The sequence below is a fragment of the Hemicordylus capensis genome, chromosome 1 (assembly GCF_027244095.1).
Source record: "Hemicordylus capensis ecotype Gifberg chromosome 1, rHemCap1.1.pri, whole genome shotgun sequence".
NCBI classification, from domain to species: Eukaryota; Metazoa; Chordata; class Lepidosauria; order Squamata; family Cordylidae; genus Hemicordylus; species Hemicordylus capensis.
The window spans coordinates 134161225-134184552 of record NC_069657.1 but is presented as its reverse complement, the minus strand read 5'-3'; the positions used below and the strand labels follow the sequence as shown (position 1 = coordinate 134184552).

General features: G+C 44.5%; 1 protein-coding gene and 1 long non-coding RNA gene across 3 annotated transcripts in view; one reads left to right on the top strand and one right to left on the bottom strand.

Annotated features, from left to right (window-relative positions):
- DRD4 (dopamine receptor D4) overlaps positions 1-16290 on the top strand; it is a 60688-nt gene extending 44398 nt beyond the window's left edge. The window contains exons 3-4 of the mRNA XM_053286398.1: positions 4063-4616; positions 15964-16290. Coding sequence (XP_053142373.1) covers positions 4063-4616; positions 15964-16166 — 757 coding nt within the window. The 3' untranslated portion in view covers positions 16167-16290. The remainder of the gene's footprint in view (positions 1-4062; positions 4617-15963) is intronic.
- LOC128340770 (uncharacterized) overlaps positions 1-22330 on the bottom strand; it is a 50742-nt gene extending 28412 nt beyond the window's left edge. For both annotated transcript variants that reach the window (XR_008313942.1, XR_008313941.1), the window contains exon 1: positions 22169-22330. This is a non-coding gene — a long non-coding RNA (uncharacterized LOC128340770). The remainder of the gene's footprint in view (positions 1-22168) is intronic.
- Positions 22331-23328: the final 998 nt, after the last annotated feature.

The window sequence follows — 23328 nt, the reverse complement described above, 5'->3', positions numbered from 1 at the left end:
CAGAAGGGCAGCCTCACATAGAGCACATTACAGTAATCCAGTCTGGAGGTTACCAGCAGATGTACCACTGTCTTGAGGTCGTCTCTCTCAAGAAACGGGCGCAGCTGGCGTATTAGCCGTAGCTTATTGGAGGCATTTCTGGCAACTGCCTCAACCTGGGACACTAGGGAGAGGCTTGGATTCAGAAGCACCCCCAGAGTGAGCACCTGTTCCTTCTGAGGAAGTGTGACCCCCCATCCAGAACAGGCAGATCAAACCCATCTCCTGCGTTCCGACCCTGTAAGTACCTCCGTCTTATCTGGATTCAGTCTCGGTTTGTTATCCCTCATCCAGCCCATCACTGCCTCCAGGCAAGCATTTAGGGAGGTTATGACCTCTCCCAATGATGTTGACATGGAGAAATAGATTTGGGTGTCATCAGCATACTGATAGCACCCTGCACTAAATCTCCTGATGATCTCTCCCAGTGGTTTCATGTAGATGTTAAACAACATCAGAGACAATCTAGTTTAAAACTGGATTAACAGGGCCCTGATCCAGGCTAGGAAGTGGGCATGCTGCATGACGGAGTGACATTGTTTGGCCTCCAGAACTGTTGCTGGTTCAGGAATTTGCTTATAACGTTCCTGAACTATTATAAATCTGCAACTGGTAGTACAGAATACAGTGTATTATTCTGGAAAATGTTGAATTTTATATAAACTGGTAGCAACCAGCCTATTAAAAAGAATCGGCCTGAAGCTTGTAAACTTCTACTCCCTTGTCTAAACCTCAACTACAGAATTCATGAGGCAGATGATATATGTAAAACATCAATGTTTTATTGAGGACATCAAGCCTGGATTAATAATTGTAGCCTGCAAAATGATACTCAGCAAGACTATTAATCCTCAGTAGGAGGATGTACTCCAGTTGGTTGACATTATTTCTCCTTGGCTCTAGATCATTTTAACTAAGCCCATTTGAAGGTCACAGATGACACATGCAGACCACCTCCCCCTACCCTTGGGACTACAGTAGAATCCCACTCCAGTAGAATCGACCACAACTACAGGTGGCAGAAACTGTAGTTATGATAAAAGAACGAAATATGTACTTAATAATAGCTCACTGTGGGACAGTACAGGCCATGTAGTGGATGATCTTAAACTCCCTTATTATTGTTCAGGTGTGTGTATGTCAGAATGGCCTTCACATTTGTGAAATCAGCAGAGAATGGCCATATCAATTAAGTGGGCATGGCAAAATGAATTCCCAACAGTTCTAATTTGTCTACATAATCGTCACATTAGGATTACACGAAGAAGTGAATTTGGATTTTCATTTTATCTTGAAAGGAAAAACAGACACTGGCTGTCTGGCATTTACATATGTCAAAGAATTTAAATGCATATACGTTTAATATCATTCACTGCTTAACATGGAAACTGAGCTGGACAAAATCTGGACTGATGAAGGATAATCTGACCAGAACAGATTGAGATCAGGCAGGTGGCAACTCTATGGGAGGGGAAATCTCTGGATTCTGACTCACACAGATAATTCTGGGCATAAAAATTTGCATCTCCTTCCCAATTTCTTTTCTGAATCACTCCTTTCTTGCTCTTTGCTGTGTTGCTTATAGATCAAAAGGCAACAGAATAAACTATCACCTGAATGGCCATGCCATAGCCAAATGAGGCTGCAATCCCAAACAGCAGCTCACAATGACAGAACAAGTGTTTTCTTTCAAGGTGTACAGTAAACTCTCTGACACAGAGGGCCAAACTACACAAAGTACTTGATGCATCTTCAGAATACTGGCTTAAACCCAGAACTGATCCATTTATCATTTCAAATCAGATGAACAAGGCCCTGAGCTGGGCTGGGAGGATGGTGTGCATGTGGGGGCTACTCTTTCCCTTTGGGCCTTTTTTACTGTGAAAATTGCAGCTCCCTCAAAGAGTGGTTTGCTCCCAGAGCAGCAATTTTCTGGAAAACAATATTTTGAGAGAAAATTGCTGGCTGAGGAGACAAGTTTCCCAGTGAAAATGGAGCACGAGGAAAGCTGCCAGAGTTCATCCTAATGCTGATTCTGGACCTGAGGGAGAGCGGCTAAACTATCCTCAGGTGAAGAATCACAGCCTGAGGAAGCTATAGACATCAACCCAGAGACCCGCAGGGCTGAGACCTCTGAAGGTTTCTCAGAGAGCATAGAAACTCACACAGCCAGTCCATCATCAGAACCTCTGGAGTCAGGAGAGCATAGCCCACCACTGACCTCTGAGACAGAGGTCGGGGAGGAGACCTTTTGCACACAACCATAAGAAGTGGCCCGGCCCAAGGCATCCCGTACCTGGATTCAAGGTTCTCTAGGCCCTAGCAGTTCCCCTCCAAGTCCTCAATCCGACAGATGCCGCAGGCTCATGGAGGCCCTTCAAGTCTCACAGCCAGACGCTTGACAGACAATGGAACTACTTGGGAGGAAAAGTAAGCCGCGAACCCCTGGTGACTTGAGAGTGAGGCTTGGTTTGATCCAGGAAGGGGCAGGGCTCTCCTTATCTATTTATCAATTTATTTATTGTTCCATTTCTATACTGCTTTTCATTAAAATAATCCCTAAGTGGTTTACAGTATAATCAAAACAATGCACAATTAAAATACTAATACAGTAGTACACAATTAAATGTACTACCAGTTCAGAATAAGTGGTTTAGAGGATGCAGTGTAGTATAGGCATTTTTCCACAAACATTTTTCCCTGGTCCTAACTACCCCCAAGTGTGTGAGTCTGTCCACCTACAAAAGGAGGAAGCCATATTCAGAGCCTTTGTCTGGGATTCCGACTCTCAGGGTTTATTTACACAATCAACACTCAGACGTCATTATTCCAAGACTAGAGGCATCTTTTACATCCATAAAGACATGCTGTATGCTTCAGAGCTTCTCAATCTCTGACTCTCTTGCATCTTTCACAGAACATGGCTCGGTTCATAGATACATGTACATTTCTCAACAATTGATTATTGTACATTTAATAACTGGCAACTGAATGTGTGGGCTGACAACATTTAAAAGAAATGTGTTTGAAGTGACGTGAAGAAAATACAAAAGCTGTAGTGTTACATCTATGATGGCTCAGCCCATTCAGGCACTGGTGTTGGGTTGCATAGGCCCAATTTATTGGGTTGCATAGGGCCCAGAGGATTATCTAAACCATGGTTTACAGTATCATGAACAAACCTGCCCAAGCCTTGGGCTCGTGTGCTCCCCCTTCTCTCTCCTTTATGTATAAGAGGGGGAGCTTAAAAGTTTCCACTTTCATTTTGAATAAACTACAGTTCCTTATTACAGCTGAACTTGGGGAACCATTCAAACTATGGTTAGTTGAAACAACAAAAGCAAACTGTGCCTTAGGGATGTGCATGGAACCGGCTGGCCCAGTTCGGTTCAAAGCCGGACCGGCCTCAAATCCAACCAGGCCAATTCGGTCCAGCGCCCCCCTCAACCCCCCACCCACAGGCCTGCGCACATGGCCTCCATAACGGCCGCTGGGTGAAGGCCGAAAACCGGCCGAAGAGCGCCCGAACAGATGAATGGAGGCATGAGGAAGGCTGGTGGGGGGAGGGGAAACCTTCGCGGACTCCCCCCGCCATGCCACCTCCAGGAACTCCCCCAAAGGGAGTAAAGGTTAAAAAAAATATTAAAAAAAAACAAAAACCATTTCAAGCTCGTGAACGGTCAAACTTGTTTGCACACACTACTGTGGCTTGATGTTCTGGTTTCTTTACTAACCACAGTTTAAATAAACCACAGTTCCCTGGGTTCAGACACAGTTCCCCAAGTAATGGTTGGTTCAAAAGCAGAAGCGGATGTTTTCAGTCTCCTTTAGCTCATGAAGAGGAAAGATGGGAGGAGCTCATAAGCCCAAGGCTTGTGCAGGCTCACTTTTGTGTCAACAAGCCTTGGTTTCTTGATGCATTTTAACTGGGCCATAGAGTCTGAGAAGTTCTAGGTCAGCATCGCCAGTTGAAGTAGCTCCCACAAGGAGTCACACCGCTTGATCCTGTTCTCTGTCATCCAGGTTCATTGCTGTTTCCATTCCACTGAATTACAACCGGCGTCAGATTGACCTGCGGCAGTTGATCCTCATCTCCACCACCTGGATCTTTGCTCTTGCTGTAGCCTCCCCAGTCATCTTTGGCCTCAACAATGTTCCAGACCGCGACCCCACTTTGTGTCAGCTGGAGGATAACAACTATGTTGTGTACTCCTCTATCTGCTCCTTCTTCATTCCTTGCCCTGTCATGCTGGTCCTCTACTGTGCCATGTTCCAGGGACTCCGGCGTTGGGAGGAGGCTCGGAAGGCCAAGCTGAAGAGCAGCATCTACTTGGGCAACAGGAGGCTGTATTGCCCACCGCCCATCATAGAGAGGAACCAGACTGAGATCAAACTGGAGGAGTGTAACCTGTATGCTCGCTCTGAGTGCTCTTTACCCAGGGATTACATGAACAATGGCATTCAGACTGTGTCCTACCCACACCTCAGATATCCGCCACATGCAGGACTCAAAAGGAAGCCAGCTAAAATCAACGGCAGGGAAAGGAAAGCCATGAAAGTCCTGCCAGTTGTGGTTGGTGAGTGTACAACATTCAGTAGTTAATAGGATTGTGAATTGGTTAAATGTTGGTTTGGTTAAACACAAGGTTTCAGAAGGGCTTAGGAGTGGGATATGAAGATATGAGATACAGCAGTGAACTGAAGCTTGGGACTCGAAGCACACCATCATGCCCATCTGCATTTTTTGGTTCCCTCATTAGTGTCTCTTAGCCTTGAAGTCCTAATGAGAAGCACCAAAAGGGTAGGATTGGGTTATGCTTCTCTATGCAGCCATGGCAGACTGAGCTGCTGTCCATCTCCCACTCCCTTCATCACCCCCACCCCATACTCCCCTGTTTATTTTGGCTATAGGGAGTCAGCTCTTTTACCTAGAGAGGCTCTGTATCGGGCAGAAGTTTTACAGGTGAAGCGCCTCCATTACAGTGAGACAAGTGGCACTTATATTTCTGCTTATCACGAAGCTGTTCAAGGTCCTGGACAGGAGGAATAATGGTGGCAGTTCTTCTTCCCTGGCCCCTGGTTGGTGCCTACTTCCTTTTAGATGAACCAGGAAACTCATTGTTCCCAAAGCAGTTGTTAGAGCTTTGTGAAGCTTTGAGGGCCTATTCAGCTTCAGCCTCCTTCAGCCTGAAGCAGAACATTGTCTGGTTCAGACTAAAGTGAAGCAAACAGAGCTGAAGCCTGCAGGCTCCCAAGATTTCACTTTGGCCCCACACTTAAAACTACTTATGGGGACCAGGCAGGAGGCAGGGGGCTTTTCTGTTATTATCTCCTGGCTGTGAAGGAGCAGGCAGCTGCCTTCTGCCAGCATAACTTGTAAAGTGTCTCTTTTTCCCTTTCTCATGGTCTACTGATTGCAGGTGCTCCTGGGATTTGTAGGCTTTTCTGAGGCTGTGGCCATTGCTGCAGCTTCAGAGAAGACTACAAATTCCAGGAGCACCTGCATCATTTCCAGGACTCCATGGGAAAGGGGGGAAGTCAGCAGCCGGAAGTGAAGAGCTAGAAAACAACTTGTCTTCTATTCTCTGTCTAGTCCCCTTAAATAGTTTGTGAGGGACAAAGCTTCACTTCAGAGGGCTGAAGGGCCCAAAGTGAAGCAAGTCCCCCCAAATGGGGCTGAATCACATAAGGGATTCTTCATAATGTGATGTGATCCCCAAAGCAATGTGATCCCCAAAGTGAAGCAGGGCTGCTTTGCAGAGACCGAGCAGTGCTTTGCAAACTCACATGGATGTCACTGTGTGTAATCCACACAAGCTTTCATCAGAGCTATGAAAGGCAGCGAGTTGACTGAATATATTATCAGCAGCCTTTCATTGTATATTAAACCAAGCCACTACTTAGTTTCTAAATGGAAAAGTCCAAAGGCTCACACTTACTTGGAAGTCACATCCTATGCCTGGGGTGCCTATATCCTCAATCCCAGAAGTTTTATGTTTTATGCTTCATTGCAACAGAGTAGGGAATGCATAGTGCACATACTCACCCCCTTTGGTTTTTATTGTTTCTTAAGGACTGAGTTAAATCTCAAATAAAGCTCTGAACTGAGTATTCTGTGAAAAGAATATTTGAAGTTGTTCTGCAGTTGTAGGATCTAGAGTCCAAACCAAAGGATTCTTGTGCCTGGCTTTGAATTAGGGCTGATCCAAAATGGGGAAGGTTTGTGGAAAAAAATTTCCATGTGAAATGCACCCCAGTTTTGTTGATAATTTGGAGGGGGCTGAAAAACAAGTTGAAAATGTTCTCCCATTCAGAGTGAATGAATGATCCTCACCCTGGGAAAAGCATTGCCTTTACTCTGAACTGGCTGCAGGGGCGTAACTATAATAGGGCAATGGGAGACAGTTGTCTGGGGGCCCACTACCTTGGGGGGCCCCCAGAGGCAAGTCACATGACTGACTCCCCCAGCCACACACCTGCCTGGGCTTCCTTTAGTTGTATTCATCCTCCAAAATTGATGTGAGTGTTATGACTTGGAGCTACCAGAACAGCATGTCTTTCTCTAGTACCATTAAATGACTTGCATCATCCTGTCCACTGTCCACTCCCAGCGCAGTACTTCCAGTGACTGTTGCTGGTGTCTATCTTATGTTTCTTTTAGATTGTGAGCCCTTTGGGGACAGGGAACCATCTTATTTATTTATTATTTCTCTGTGTAAACTGCCCTGAGCCATTTTTGGAAAGGCGGTATAGAAATTGAATAAATAATAATAATCGTCCACGATTTACAAAACCTTTAAAAAAATAATTTAGGATGATGTTCTATTGTGGCACATAGGTGTCGTGTGTGTGTGTGTATAAAATTTTATTTACTATGCATTTTGTTACTACTATTCAGTCTCATTTAAGATTTCTTTACTTCATGAGCTGAGCTTCAGTGCGGGAGGGCATTTTAAAATCTTGTCTCTGGGCCCACTCCAACCTTGCTACGCCCCTGACGGCTGTCTGATGTAATCATTTAGCCAAATCTGGATATGTGGTAGTACCGCATCATCATCCTGGCTAGATGATCCCTAATTAATTATGCAGCCAACAAGAAGTGGAGCCCTCCTTTTAAAAAAAATATGCATCAAAGCAGCTGCTGAGAGGGGCAGAGGAGTGGAAGTTTAAAAAAAGGAGACAAGCTTTTGTTCATTTGAAGAACATTTCAAGTCGCCTGAAACTCCCCTTTTGCACCAGCAATGTTCACCTATGAACATTTGACTCAGCCTTAGTCTGAATATTGCCCTTTTGGGAATATTTTCCCTTTTGGGAAAATGTTTGGGAAAAGGACACTGCATACTTTCCCCCTACTGGGCACTTTCCAGATTACTCGCTCAACAGCGGTAAAATGCTTCGGCAGCAGTCTTGCAAAAACTCCCACCGTGGGGAAATACATCTTTTTATTTGCTCCACACATGTGACATTATAAGACTGTAACATGGCAATAAAATCCTAAAGAAGGCATCGGAAATGTGAACTGCACCTTGCTGTCAGTGCGGTGACTGCGGTGTCACAACATAGGAAGTATGGAAGCACACTTTGCAGATCCATTGTGACATTGTGGTAAGGGTTAATCTGGAAAGCTCCCTGGATGCCCTGTTAGAACTCCTGTCTGGACTTGCATAGTCAGGCAGTATATCCAAACTTTATTGCTAAGAGGATAATTCTGAATGATAAGCAGCAGGAATCTTTATGCAGGCAGCTGTTTCAGATGCTGTCGTGCTTAGTTTCTTGCATGATTCATACCCCCTGGGACCTCTACAGACTCCCCCTTCCAGTTCTGGAGGCAATAATCTCTGATAAAAGAGAGGAACCAGGGATCCTGCCCTTATATGGTATTGTGCTTCCAGACAGAAGTGCTAGCTGGCTCATGGCCCTGAGGATCCCTTGCTCCATTCAAGTGCCACAGAGATTTCTAGCTGTGTCGAGAAGCAGGTGAACTTGTTAAGTTATCTTCTTTACAGTGAGAAGCTTGGCTCTGCTTGTTCTCTGCTGACAATTGATGAGAAAAAATATGCCAATCTAGGGATCTTTTTATTTTTATAATAAAAGGATCACATAATTAATAGTAGGTTAATATGCACCCTTTGTAGCTGATTGTGTGCAAGAATATCCTACATATAGCATATTCTAATTTTCTATGGCTGCAGATTAAGTACTGTGTAATACATTGCATTTGTTTACGCAGTAGGATCTAAAATACAGCGCGCGCTCTCTCACACACACACATACACATTTTTTTTTCCTTTTTTCAGATCCCAGTGTGCCTATCACAATGTTTCCTTTAGGGTGGCTAAACTTCAGAAACTGCTGAGAATCCCTTCTTAGCAGGCTATTAAACCACCTACAGAGAAGCAGCCTGACCCAGTGATCTGAATATTGGGTACATACACAGAGCTCACCAACTTGCAAGGGTTGCCTCATTCACTTCAAAGATGAGGGCAGCTGTGTACATAGAAAAGGGATGTGCACTGCACATCTTTCCATTTTTTGTGCTGCACAAATGGGGCTCTACACTGAGCCAGTAGGACCTATCAAACATATCTACATGTTGTAGGCCAGTGATCCATTATTATGCACGTAGGGGATGCTTGGGCAAAAAAACCTTCAGTCTGAGAGCCATTTCTCACTGCTGACCTCTACACAATACCATGCTTTTCTCAGTGCTGGGTGACGAGATGGAGCCCTCTTTTAAGAGCTCTAGGAGGAAAGCACTGGGAAAGGCTACACTTCCCAGCACTCTCTGCATGCCTTCTCAGATGGTGCAGGGGCTCTTGAGGTCCCCATTTTCCTTAAAGCAGAGCATTGTATGGTGGGAATGGATTTCTCTGCATGGTGCCCGGGGGACTGTGCAGAGTATTCAACTTTGTCCGAAGCTTCACACAGGCCCAGTAAACATCTAGTCATAGTCACATAAGGTTGATGTGGGCCTTACAATGAAGAACACTGTTGTACTGTACATTGTCTTCAATGAAAGTAAACTGAGATTTGCATATTAGAAGCAGTGGCCAATATCGACTAATGCCATGCATACTGAATAATGTTTTGCACATACACTGGGGAAAGGGTGATTTTTGCCAATTCCTCTTTGCCTCCCAAGAATATGTCCCTGCAGGCTGAGGAACTCAGGAACATATTTTTGGGAGATATGGAGGACTGGAGAAGGAAGAGCGAGATCGCTGGAAATTGTAGAGATATGCTCAAAATGCGATTCGGTGTCCGAAATCACAGCATAATCCCTTTAAAATTGAGGGCTTACACAGCCCTAACATGGAGGTCCGTACCTGCTCCTCCTTCGCTTGCTGCCAGTTCCATAACTGCAGTACTCCCCCCAGCTATGATTGCACGCTGATGGGCATCTCCCAGCTTCCCCTGCATGACACCAGCATACACACATGAAATATTTCACACATGAAACAATACTGAGTTAGTTAGTCTGGATGTTGGCCAGTGTATTTAATTTGCGCAAAGAATGATCACTGAAAAATTTGGGGAGGGGTTACAGAGTTTAGATTTTTTTATAGAGAGAATGTGGTGGAAATAGGAGCTGTATGCAGTATTGTGAGTTGACATTACAGCTTTCATACTAAGCTGTTCCTCTACTGTGACTGGCGTTAATACTCCAGTGACTAGGAGCTGCTCTGTGCCAAAAATGCCATCTCTATTATTTCTAAACCAACAATGGATAACTTTGTGGGCCTTATGTCATTGATTTGGGAAAAGCCTCTAATCCAGGAGTTTATCTCAGTGAAAAGTATTTGTAGTATTAAAGATGATGTGTTATCCATTATTTCACAGCGCTTTTAATGGGCAGACTTTCCTGTATATTTGCTGTATAACTTAAATGGAATTTCACCAGAAAGGTGAGCAGGAGGTTAGTGGTGGAGAGTGGTGATGGGACTTGTTAAAAGAAAGAGATTCTCCCTGTAGCTCATCTCTTGGTTAGGTATTTTCACCAGACACCAGTATCAAAGTTTCAAACAAAGCTTTATTTCATTGCTAGCAAAAGCTCTTGGGTGCCGACGCCCCCATCTCGCAGCCCATCCATCTTTTTATGCTCTGCAGTCAACAACTTTCGCACCTGTGCATTGTATACAAGCCAAAGCGTTACTTTTAACCCCAAAGGTTCCAATTTGCTTCCAAGTGCTATATTTCCCACTTTCTATTTCTCAAGACATCTGGCTTGTGGCCTGGGCCTGGTTCCCCTCCCTGTTGAGACATACATTCAAGCAGTGTCATCATAAAATATCCTCTAGGTGTGGTGGTGGGAGATCTACCAGCCACCGCAAGCTCCATTGATAAGGCGTGGATAGCTAGTGCTGTGCAAACCAACTGTGCTTTTTGGCTATTTGAGAGCTATTTGCAAATAATCTTTCAACTCGGCACTGTCAAAAATATGTTGAATTTTGAGAGAACCAGTGTGCCTGAAGTCTAAGTTTTTTAGGACATGGAACGACAGACTGTGTGTTGCTCTGTGACCAGTTTTATTCAGGTCAAACATAATGGGGCCTTAACATCTCTCTCTTCAGTAGCCAGTGTCTTGAAGACTTCCATCCTCCGCACTATAATTTGCTTCTTTGGAAGCTTTTTTGTTAATTGTGAAAACTAAATTCACAGGCTTTCCAAGGCATTACTCAAAATTGCAACCAGATGCTCTCCTGTTGAGCATTAAAGAGTGCCTTTCTGCTGAAAACCACTCAGCCTAAATGCAGGGGTTGGACGAAACTCTTCTGACCTGTCACTCACAATGGCTCTCTTGAAGGCAAGGCACTCTGTGCCACCAGCTAATCTCTCAGAATAGGATGAGGCAACAGCTGCTAAATCCAGCGCAGGACAGAGCCCTCACTGCCTTGGAGATCTGTGGAAGGAGTGATTTCACCAGGTGGCAGCTTCTCCTTCTGCTGTAAATATTAAATTGGTGATACCGACTTGATGGCACAACTTTACTTTACTCACCTATGTAGTGGGAGAAGAGTCACTGTCCCTGTTCAGCCCAGCATAGCATAGCATCTCTCCAGTTGCTGCTGCTGCTGCTGGTGATGGTGTCTCTTTTGTCATATTTTTGCTTTAGGTTGTGAGCCCTTTGAGGACAAATCACTATTTTCTCATCTTTTCCCTGGCACAATAAGGAGGGCGGAGAGAGAAGGAATAGAATAGCGAGAAGCTCCAAAGAGATAAGAGAAGTTCCAGGAGAAAAACGTGCAAATTGCAGAGCTCTTCCTCTAACGTCCTGTCCCGAGCGAGACAGAACTGGAACTGGGACTAGGAGGCGGGACCGCCTACAATCAAGTCACATGGTCCAGTTCTGTCTCGGGCATGCGCAGTTCACTACCCTTACTGAGGCTCTCCTACTCAGGGGAAAAATGTTTCCTGTTGTGTGCTAAAACTGAGGTACTTTGAGACGGAGCAGTTCTCAAGAGTTTCTTTTGTACCCATGTCAGTATTTTCCATCTACACTAGGGGGCAGAATGTTGCCACTAGGTTATCTACTACTACTACTGATATTTATATACCACTTTTCAACCATAGTTCTCCAAGCGGTTTACATAGAAAAACAAAACAACACATAAATAAGATGGTCCCCTGTCCCCAGAAGGGCTCACAATCTGTGTTACTCCTGCCCATTCCACTGTCCCCACCTCCCCATAGTGCTTATCACAGGCATGCACAGAAAGAGCAGTGTTGACCCAAGTCGGGCTTTTAAATTAAAATTCTGTTTTTGTTAGACACACCTTGTCTATCAAACCTCTGCAGCATCCCCCATCCTTAGGAACATAGGAAACTGCCATATACTGAGTCAGACCATTGGTCTATCTAGCTCAGTATTGTCTTCACAGACTGGCAGTGGCTTCTCCAAGGTTGCAGGCAGGAATCCCTCTCAGCCCTATCTTGGAGAAGCCAGGGAGGGAACTTGAAACCTTCTGCTCTTCCCAGAGCGGCTTCATCCCCTGAGGGGAATATCTTGCAGTGCTCACACATCAAGTCTCCCATTCAGATCCTTACCCCTTCTGCTTGAACCTTCTCTGACGCCTGTACCTGTAGTGCCTGCAGTGTGTTGTTTAAGCACAACTACACTGAATAGAGATGCCTCCATTTTTCAAAAAGAAAGAAAAAGAAATGTTTGATGTTTTAAGTGCCTCCTCTGGACACTGTTGCTGCTTATTAACTAATCACGTCCTAAAATGGTTCCCTCTTGCCAGAAGCTTCCCCTTTAATGACTTGGCTGCAATCTTATGGACACTTTCCTAGGAGGAAGCCTTACTGAATATAGTGCTGTTGAAAGCACCATTTCTTCCTTTTTATGCTTAATTGACATTCTTGTGATTAGTGAGGTGGGGGGGGGAGAATAAGTGATATAGCGTTAAGATGATTCTCTTCTAGACTATAATGAAAAATAACTTAAAAGCATATAACTTTTTCATTGCTTGGTAGAATGAGGCAAAAATAGCAGGAATAGGAGCCCCTTCTGTATGTATGAAGCCAGCAAATTTGTAGACAAATTGTTATCCAGGAATTTATATTCAATAGCACTTCAAAATTTGAGGTTTTTCTAGCCCCACTTTTGAGTTTTGCAGACAAAAAAAACCCTAATCAGTAGGGTTGTTTCAAGGTGAATAATATGGTTTAAAAATAAAGGGGAGCTGGGAAATTGAAAATATCAATAAAACTGACCTCTGTTAAACAAAATTGCAAAGGTCATCTCTAGAACGCCATTCTAGAAGTTGGAGAAAACTGCGAAGTGGCCAAATTTACAGATGACACTAAACTATTTAGGGTAGTGAAATCCAAAACAGATTGTGAGGAGCTCCAAAAGGATCTCTGCAAACTGGGTGAGTGGGCTACAAAATGGCAAACGTGGTTCAATGTAAGCAAGTGAACTGCCCCAGAGACCTTTTTGTATGGGGCGGTATAGAAATGTACTCAATAAATAAATAAAATAAGTGTAAAGTGATGCATATTGGGGCAAACCCCCCAACTTTACATATACACTGATGTGATCTGAGCTGTCGGTGACTGACCAGGGGGAGAGATCTTTGGGTCATAGTGGACAGCTCGTTGAAAGTGTCGACTCAGAGCGTGGCAGTTGTGAAAAAGGCAAATTCCATGCTAGGGATCATTAGGAAGGGGACTGAAAATAAAAATGCTAATTTTATAATGCCCTTTTACAAATCTGTGATGCAACCATATTTGGAGTACCTTGTGCAGTTCTAGTCACCTTATCTTAAGAAGGACATTATAGAACTGGAGAAGGTGTAGAAGAGGGCAGCAAAAATGATCAGGGGCCTGGAGCACCTTACTCGTGAGGCAAGGCTACAGCATTTGGGGCTCTTTAGTTTGGAAAAGAGGGGATTAAGGGGAGACATGATAGAGTTGCATAAAATATTGCATGGAGTAGAGAGAGAAAATTTTCTCCCTCTCACACACTCTAGAACCGGGGGTCATCCCATGAAACAAGGTTGGGAAATACTAGTCTGGTGGCTATAGGCCACCTCCAGCCTCAGAGGCATTGCTTCTAAATACCAGTTGCAAGGGAGCAACAGCAAGAGAGAAGGCATGCTCTCATGCTTCACTTCTTGCCTTTGGGCTTCTCAGAGGCATCTGGTGGGCCACTGTGTGAAACAGGATGCTGGACTAGATAGGCCTTGGGCCTGATCCAGCAGAGTTGTCCATATGTCAGTGACCAGAAGTCATGTGGCAAAAGTGCAAGTGCAGTTTACTGTATGATTCCTGATATGTACTAGACCTGTGCCCCTATCTCTAGATTGTTTCCCCAAGTGACTCACTCTGCAGAAATAATGCACACATACCACTTTCCCTAAACACGTATGAAAGTGCTCATAAATCTCTATTATATCAAGATTGGTTTTCTGAGATTCTTGTCAACACCCTGCTTTAGTGCTGCCCTGTGCAACTAACCACACTTCTGATATTTTTCCTGGTACTTTAGATTTCAGGGCACAGGGTTGTGATGATATTTATAGACATGACACATCTTGAATTCAAGCTTGTTTGCCAATAAGTCACTTTTGCATTAGTCTAGCCACGTACCACTGAGAGTTTAAAACTTTTCTTAATTTTCTTTTTTCTTTTTTGGTTTGCTGAAGACAATTGACTTCTTAGCTTGCATGAAGGAAATCCTGCTGGAGGTGCACTATAAATCAGTTTGTAGCCAAGGACAAGTTGCTGTCTGAAATAGTTCCTTGTTGCCCTCCTTTGTGAATCCCAGAGGTCCTTTTGAATAGCCCCATCCACCAAAACAGAGAAGGGATCTAGGGAAAATACTATGAGGCAAATACTATGTCTGACAGGACCTACAACAGTTCTGGTATATTCATAGGGGTGTTTTTTTTGTTGTTGTTGGGCAGATTTGAGTAGTGCTACTAATTCATCTTGATGTATCATTCTTCACATGCTGGTAGGATTGTATTTTATTTTTAATCCACAAGTTGAATCACTTAAGGCCAGTTCGGGCATTTCAAGTCTTTTCCTCACATTGTGCCCTGACTGCTCCTAGGGAAACACGTGCACTGAGAAGAGAGCATAGTGTAGGACAGCAATGGACAGAATGTAGGCAAGGGTCTACTCTTAGATCTCTGGATGATTTGCAGTAGATCCAAGGGTTTTTGACTCTCCATTGTTTAACAGCAGCAGCATTCAAGACTCCCCCACGTCCCACTCCTTTGTTTGAACATAAGAACAGCCCTGCTGGATCAGGCACAAGGCCCATCTAGTCCAGTATCCTGTTTCACACAGTGGCCCACCAGATGCCTCTGGGGAGCCCACAGGCAAGAAGTATGTGCATGCTCTCTCTCCTGCTGTTGCTCCCCTGCAACTGTTATTGAGAGGCATCGTGCCTCTGAGGCTGGAGATGGCCACAACCACCAGACTAGTAGCCATTGATCGACCTGTCCACTAGGAATCTGTCCAAGCCCCTTTTAAAGCCATCCAAGCTGGTGGCCATCACCACATCCCATGGCAAGGAATTCCATAGATTAATTATGTGCTGTGTGAAAAAGTGCTTCCTCTTGTTGGTCCTAAATTTCCCGACCTTCCGTTTCATGGGGTGACCCCTAGTTCTAGTGTTGTGAAACAGAGAGAAAAAATTATCTCTGTCCACCCTCTCCACTCCATGCATAATTTTATACACCTCGATCATGTCTCCCCTTAGTCGCCTCTTTTCCAAGGTAAAGAGCCCCAGATGCTGTAGCCTAGCCTCATAAAGAAGGTGCTCCTGGCCCCTGATCATTTTGGTTGCCCTTTTCTGTACCTTTCCCAGTTCTACAATATTCTTCTTAAGATACTGTGACCAAAGCTTTACGCAGTCCTCTAGATATGGCCGCACCATAGATTTGTATAAGGGTATTAAAATATTAGCATTGTTATTTTCAGTCCCCTTCCTAATGATTCCTAGCCTTTTCACAGCTGCCGTGCACTGAAATGGCACCTTCAATGAGCTGTCCACCACAATGTTTGCCATCGAAGTAGGCTGTCGAAACAAAGAAAGATTAGGGAAGAACCAGGGACAGCTTTGGGAGTGGGCTGTGAAAACAGCTCTGGTACTGAATGCAAATCCTAGGCCAAGCAGATGTTCAGAGGCTCCCTGTTTCTTAATTCTAACTGCAACTCCACCCTGCTGAACTCTTGTTTGATTCCAGTTCCTGCTGGTGGACTTTGGGGGTTTAGTAAAAAGGATAGATCCTGCAAGCCTGAGGTATGCCAACACCTGATATGGGGTGTCACTTATTTAAAGTAAGCAATTCAAAGCACGAGGCCAAATTAAACCTTTGACATGTTTGGCTCCCCATAACTGACATCTAATCCCATCGGAAGCTTGCAGGCGGCAGTCAGAACTCAAGGTTTGTTTCCTTCTCTTTCTCACAGGTGCTTTCCTCTTCTGCTGGACTCCTTTCTTTGTGGTCCACATAACCAGAGCGTTGTGTGAGTCCTGCACCATCCCCAACGAAGTCACCAGTATTGTCACGTGGCTGGGCTATGTCAACAGCGCTCTCAACCCTATCATCTACACTATCTTCAACACTGAGTTTAGGAACTTCTTCCGCAAAGTTTTGCACATCTTCTGCTGACACTGCTGAATTTTGAATATAGAACTGGACTCTGAATATAGAGCAGACTATTGTACTGCACAGTGCAAAGAGCCAGACAAATCAACTTCTTTGTATAGTTTATTAAAGTTTTATTTCTTGCTAATTACTGTGTGTTCCAGTCTTTTTCCCTGCTTCGGTGAAGGATGCTACCATACAATTCCTTATCAATATAACATTTTATCAATTGCACATATTTTGATTTTAAAACCTTAAAAAATAAAGCGCCTACTGCATATTTGGCTAGACTGTCAACATGGCTTGGAGCTAATATATCATCTCCCGCTGTGTCCCATTAAATTGTTCAACATTGACTGAGGACACTCTCCAATATTTGCTGTCTACATGCCAAATTCAGGCAGGAAACATGTAGAGAGGTATTCTAGGGGTTTTGTTTGCATTTGAACTGTCTGCTCTGAAGGTACACCAGAGTCCAGGCATCTTCTGGCAGTGTTGTATTAGAGTCTAGTTTTGGAGGGGGGGGGTGTTTTAAAAGTATGTGTGCTTTTACTTCTTCATCCCAGAGCCTTTTGGAAGGGATAGACTAGAAAGCTTGAATAGACAGAGACTCAACAGGGGAAAAGAGTAGTCTCCTATTTATAATGGTATGTCCATTCGACCCATTATTATAGGCCACAGCAGCAGCCAGTTCAAACGCTTTAGTAAAAAAGACCACCAGACTGAACTGCCCCGCACTATGGTAGGGGTGTGCATGGAACTGGTTTGGACAGTTCAGTTCCAGGTCCAGCCAAACTAGGTGGCGGGTCAGTTCGGGGGATATACTTGTAAAGGGGAATCCAGAGAGGATTCCCCTTTACATGTAACAAGGCATTCCCTATACTAAGGTAGGGGTGGGTGGCAAGATAAAGGGTACTTAGTACTTTCTCTTTGCAGGCAGTGGAGATGGTGGAGGCAGCTGGGGCTACAACTCTACCAAACTCCCCACCAGCTTGGACACCTGAACCAGGTGGGCTCTTCTTCAGGAGTCCAGCCGGGTGGGGGGTGGAGGAGCTGCCACTGATGTCTCTGCCATCCCCCCGCCTGCAAAGAGAAGGTACTAAGTACCCTTTTTCTAACTCCCCACCTAGTATAAGGAATATCCCTTTACTTTTAAAAGGAAATCCTCACCAGTTCCGTTCTTTTAGAACCAAAGCCAGTCCGGTCCAAACTCAGATCGATCGAACCAGTTTGCACATCCCTAACTATAGGGATAAAGCATGCCAGAAGAATGGGTGCAATTTATTCATTATTTAGTCTGAGTGGAAGGTTAAAGTGCTGAACATTTGACAATGTACAGGTATTTTCCTATGAACCATCTCTAGTGCCATTGCAACTAGTCATGTGCAACTATTAATGGCCCTTGGTGGACAGAAGACAGTTCAATGAGGCTGTGATGAGCACTGCATATACTTGTCATTGTCAACGCTTGCAGCTTTTGTGCATGATTCTCCCTTGCTGAATCAAAAAATGGGTTCTGCCTGTGCCCTCAAGGTATGACAGCATTCATTCATTCATTCATTTATTTAGCGATACAAGACCAAACATAACATACATACAACAAGCAGCAATAATACAATTATCAGGAAAAGGAAAAGGAAAGAATAACGCATAAAACACCCTTATAAGGGACGCCCTTATACCTTCCCTCCAAAACCATAGATGGCAAGACATTAAATCGAGCCTGGGAGAATGCTCTCCTTTGGGTTAGAGCAGAGAAGTACATAAGATACATTGGTGGAAGTTGGTAACTTGAGAAGTAATCATTATAAACTCCAACAGAGAGCCTACTCAGGTCTCTTTGTTTCTCCAGGTCCCAAATTCTCTGTTTTAAAACTTTTTTGACTAAATCTGGGCCTAAGGGGCATATGAATTGCTCAGAAAACCCACAATTACCCAGTATGACCTGTACATTTTTCTTCCAAATAGACTGATATTCATCCTTTAAAACCAAAGGAACCAAGCCCAACCCATGAGAGTTAATTTTGTGCCAGTAATTAATTAAACATAACCAAGCCTGTGCTACTATCCTGGTAATGCCCGCCTCTAAACGAAGCGACACATCTGAGACACAATGAGGGAGTTGGAAAATACCTCGTAGAAATCTCGTTTGAACCCGTTCAAGTGACTGTAGATTTCCTGTCAAAAAAATCTGTATTCCATAGAGCATCTGGGCTAAAATTTTTGCTTGGTAAACCTTCAGCACAGCAAGAATGGAATAGGCCCCTTCGGTGTAAAAAAAATTTTAATACAGCTGTGACCATCTGTTGAGCCTTAGTGGGTAAATAGTCACAGTGGGGTCTCCATGAGAGATGTTCATGGAGCACAAGGCCAAGATATTTATACGTTTTAAAATGCTGAACGCTGTTACCATTTATGGACCAGCAATGCTTTTTTTATCTCTTACAAAACACCATCATCTTGGTTTTGTGAATATTAATGTCCAGAAATTCCTCAGCACAAAATTGTGCAAGAGTTCTCAGAGCCCTCCGCATGCCAACAAGCGTAGTAGATAGTAATGCTGCATCGTCAGCATACAGCACACACTCATGCGTCTACATGGATACAATGTGAGATGAAGTGAGAGGTAAACAGGAGGCAGCCTACCTGCTAATGGCCACCAGCCCCGAATAAAAGTTGGGGTTATGGGATTATGGTTTCGTCTTGTGATGATCTTGCCCACAATTATCCCCATGAGGCAAGTCCATTGCAAACGTGGTGAGGCTGGTACAGATATGGATCCCATTTGCCAGTGATCCTTGGGATAAGCTCAGCTCATATTCCTGGGAATGGTCCCAGGAATATGATCTTGGGCAAGACCAAAAAATGGTGGTGAACAAATTATGAGATGTACCTGAGAAAGGAAGTGTAAGATGGAGAGAAGAATGTCAGAAGAAGTGGTTTGCATTGGGCTGGATATGTTATACTAAAGACATCAGAAAATCTTCTGTGGGGTTTTTATTTTAGAAAAATCAGCTATGTGGACCCACCTGCAGACCATGCTGAAGAAAGCCATTTTTATTTCATATTGCTCAGTTAAGAAGCATAAACCATTCAGGACCTGCTACTTGCCACCTAGTCTACCATCCTTCTAGGGAGGTTAGTACTCTTGCACTAGATGAGCTAAGCCAGGATTCAAGAATCACAGGAACCAAGCAAGAAACCAGCCCTGTTCTCAGGGCTATGGATGGGGCAAAAAACCACAGGGTTATCATGATTTTGTATTTGATTTTTCCATGTGGAAATGGGGTCTGCAAGTTCCCAGAAAAGGAAAATGATAACCAACCTGTTTAGAGAAATACTATGAAAAGAAAACTTGGCTTGGGTACTTGAGAATCTAACTGAAAACATTAAAGAGCCCCCAATCCTTTCATCTACCTATATGTAATGCACTAAGGTCGGACGTGGCAAGCACCGCCCACATAGTGCTTTACCAATTGGAGGTAACAGAACAGAAGCACTGTGGTGATTGGGTAGTGTGCGGATTCCATATGCAGATACTGAAGAAGGAGATTGAGTGAGTGAGCAGCAGGGTGGGGGCAAATGTGCAGGGAGGGGCGAACAAGTGAGCGAGCGGTGGGGAGGGGTGAGCATGTGGTCAGGGAGGGGGCAAGTGGCGACAGAACAAGTGGGCAGTGGGGAGAGGGCAGCGGGCAGCAGGGAGGGGGCGAGCGGGTGGGTGGTGGGGAGGGGGAGAGTGAGCGAGTGGGGAGGGGGTGAGCGAGGGGCAGGGAGGGAGCAAGTTCAAGTGTGTGGTCAACACCGAGCAATAAAGCAGGGGCTGTGGCGGTGGGGGGTAGCCAAGGAGAGCAAAAAACTCACAACGCACAGATGATCTGTGCAGATTCAGCTACTTTACTCTGTTCATCTAAGGCTGAATCTTCTGTGCATTAAACTACATTCACGCTGGGAATCGCCATTCCTACAGCTGGAGTTTAACTCAAACTATCCAGATTATGCCATCATGACCCACAGAGAGCAGAGCAAGCACACACAGAGGAGGATGCCCATCTGATGAAAGGAATACTTTAGCCAATTAAAGAGGTTAAAAATAGTACTCATAAGAGGTGCTTTGCTGAATTTCCTGCCCAAGCCTTTAAAATTATCATTGCTATTTCCTAATAAACGCTTAAAATACAGTGTCTCTAAGAGGGCCCCTGCAGCTTCCTGACCATCCGCAAGAGTGATAAGCAAGGCAAGAAATCCAATTGCAAGTTAGACAAATCTATTGCTTCATTAACTTCTTTGCGTGCACATCAGGGATTCTTTAAACGGAACCTGGCAGAGTTTTACAGTAGACCCCCAGGAAATCTTTCTCCAATGTCTCAGAGGTATAAATAGCAGCTGTAGCTTGGTTGGAATACCACCAGATAAGTCTGTTCTACAACCATATCCACCCAGAGATGAAAGTTTGGGGCGGTATACACAGAGGCGTAACTAGGGAAAATAGCGCCTAGGGCAAGCACTGAAATTGCTCCCCTGTCCAAACAGGAATGATGGGACTTGTAGTCAACAATATCTGGAAATCCCTGTTAAAAGGAACACTGTACCATCTAGACGTGGTTGTTGATCAAAACCTGAAAACATGAGCCATCTCTGTAAAAGACTTAGAACAACAGTCAGGAGTTATGCGAGGATTCCAAGTGTCATTTTCTCTGTCTCATCTCGTTCTTTTTAAAAAACATGACTTTGTCCTAGAGGATCACCTGCCCAAATAGCCACTAGCAAAATAGGGGAAGAAGAAGGTGGCCGGGGGTGGGGGAGATCTATAAACCAGTGAATGATTCCTGCCAGCCTTTGTCTTATGATGACTGTTGGCTCATGATGGGGTATATGTGCATTCACCACACCAGTGCTTACTTTGACACCAAGAGGGAGGAGGATACATTAGTTTGCCACACTAGACAGAGGCATTTGCAACAGGAGCAGACAGCCAAGTTCTGCCAGGGCCAAAACCAGCCCCTGCCAGACTAAGAAATCATTGTAATTTGCCCCTTCCTGTCACAAGCAGCGTGCTGTTCTTTTATTATTGACTCTAACTCTCAAATATCACAGCCGTGGATGGAAAATTCAGGGTCAATTGACAAGAGACACATTTTCTACATGGAAGTTTCTTCTGTGCAGGTGTTGTGCAGAAACCCATGTGTAGTGACCGCTAGGGGCATAGCAGGGTTGGAATGGACCAAGATGAGATTTTAAAATGGGCCCCCAGCCCCTCAAAGTCCAGGGCCTCCACACACCCCAGGCCCCCAAGGATTTAAGTCTGATATTTCAAAATAGGTATGCTGCCTGGAAATACATTTCACTGAATACACACATGCACACTTCACAGTATATAGTGATATACATTAAGTACTATATATTTGTGCTACTTTTAATGCCTAGAACACACTAGCAACGCTAATTATTACAATGGGCCCCTCGCTGCAGATTAGCAAAGGAGACTTTCAACCACGCAGGGTGAGCCTATGTTTGTTTTCTCAGAATTCTGAACAAATTCAGTAAAGTTTGATTCCAGGAGGTTTTTCACAGGAGGCTTTTAAAGCTCTTTCACACACATCTCCTCTGGAATGGAGGTGCTGCAGTCACATGGTGGCCAGATTTACACTGAAGTCCCTGCAAGTTATTGGAGAGCAGTTCACACACAAGAAAAATAAAATAAAAGCACAACACATGCTTCACAGTTCTCACTCAGACCTTCTGGGTTGCAAAACAACTTGAACATAAGTGCATCTATGAATGAATGAATGAATGAATAAATAAATATTTGTTCCAGAAGTGTTTGTAATTTTCTGACATGAAACAAGCCACTTATAGGCCTTTTTAGATAGTTTTTGTTTTTAAAGCCAGCACATTTTTCAGTCTGTTTTAAATTAAATATTCAGAGACTTCTCAGTCTCGCCCCACCCCCCATATCAAAGCCCTATGGCAAGCAGATCCCTATATTGGGCGTGGGGGGTAACCACAAAAAGGAATTCACAGCCTACCTGGCAAAGGCTGTACTGGATGATCTGGGCAGAGGGTCTGCTGCTGCTGCTGCTGCTGCAGGGAGCTCTGCCAGCCTCCTTCCTTCCTTCCTTCCTTGCTTGCTTGGGGCCTACTCGAGTTCAGGCTTCAGGGAGACCTACTCGGAGGCCTCTCTGGAAGCCCTGCCCACCTGCCAATCATCTGAGAAGCGGGGAGAGAAGACCTCTGCAGTTTGCAGGCTGCGCCTATCCTAGGCTGGAGCTGGAGGCAAGTGGCTGAGGGGCCCTGGGGCTGGGCAGGTGGGCAATGGGGTGGGGGTGGCAGGGACTGGTGTGGCGCCTAGGGCAGTGCCCTGCCTGCCCCCCCCCCAAGTTCCGCCTATGGGTATACAAATTCGATAAATAAATAAATACATAAATATTGCAAAAAACATCTGTACTGAGGGTTCAGGTAATATTTATATTTAATGATTAATCCATTAAAAGGCAGATTAATACCATATTTTTGTGCATATACCCTGTACACAAGTATAACCCAAGTATTCCCCACAGAAAATAATCACTTTTGCATACCTGCACCTGCTCAGAACCCAGGGGTATATTATTATTAATATTATTATTATTTATTTGATTTCTATACCGCCCTTCCAAAAATGTTTCAGGGCGGTTTACACAGAGAAACTACAAATAAATAAGATGGATCCCTGTCCCCAAAGGGCTCACAATCTAAAATGAAACACAAGATAGACCCCAGCAACAGTCACTGGAGGTACTGTGCTGGGGGTGGATAGGGCCAGTTACTCTCCCCCTGCTAAATAAAGAGAATCACCACGTTAAAAGGTGCCTCTTTGCCAAGTTAGCAGGGGAGTCTAATGCCCTGGAGCTGCCTTATCTGCCCTCCCAATGGGACTCACCACCACTCCCAAGGCCAGGGGATGTCTTGGGGAATTCTAAGGGAGATGGGGGCGGGGTGGGCTCTCCATGCACCTCCCACTTCGCTTTGCTTTTGCTGCTGAGACATTCTCCATCTTGAATGTAATATATTGAATGTAAGTGGTGATGTTGGGGCGGGGGGGTTGACTATCACAGTAGCAGCAAGCTCTGTATGTGTGTGTGTGTGTGTGTGTCCATCCCACACCCAATATATATAGTACTTAATGTATATCACTATATACTGTGAA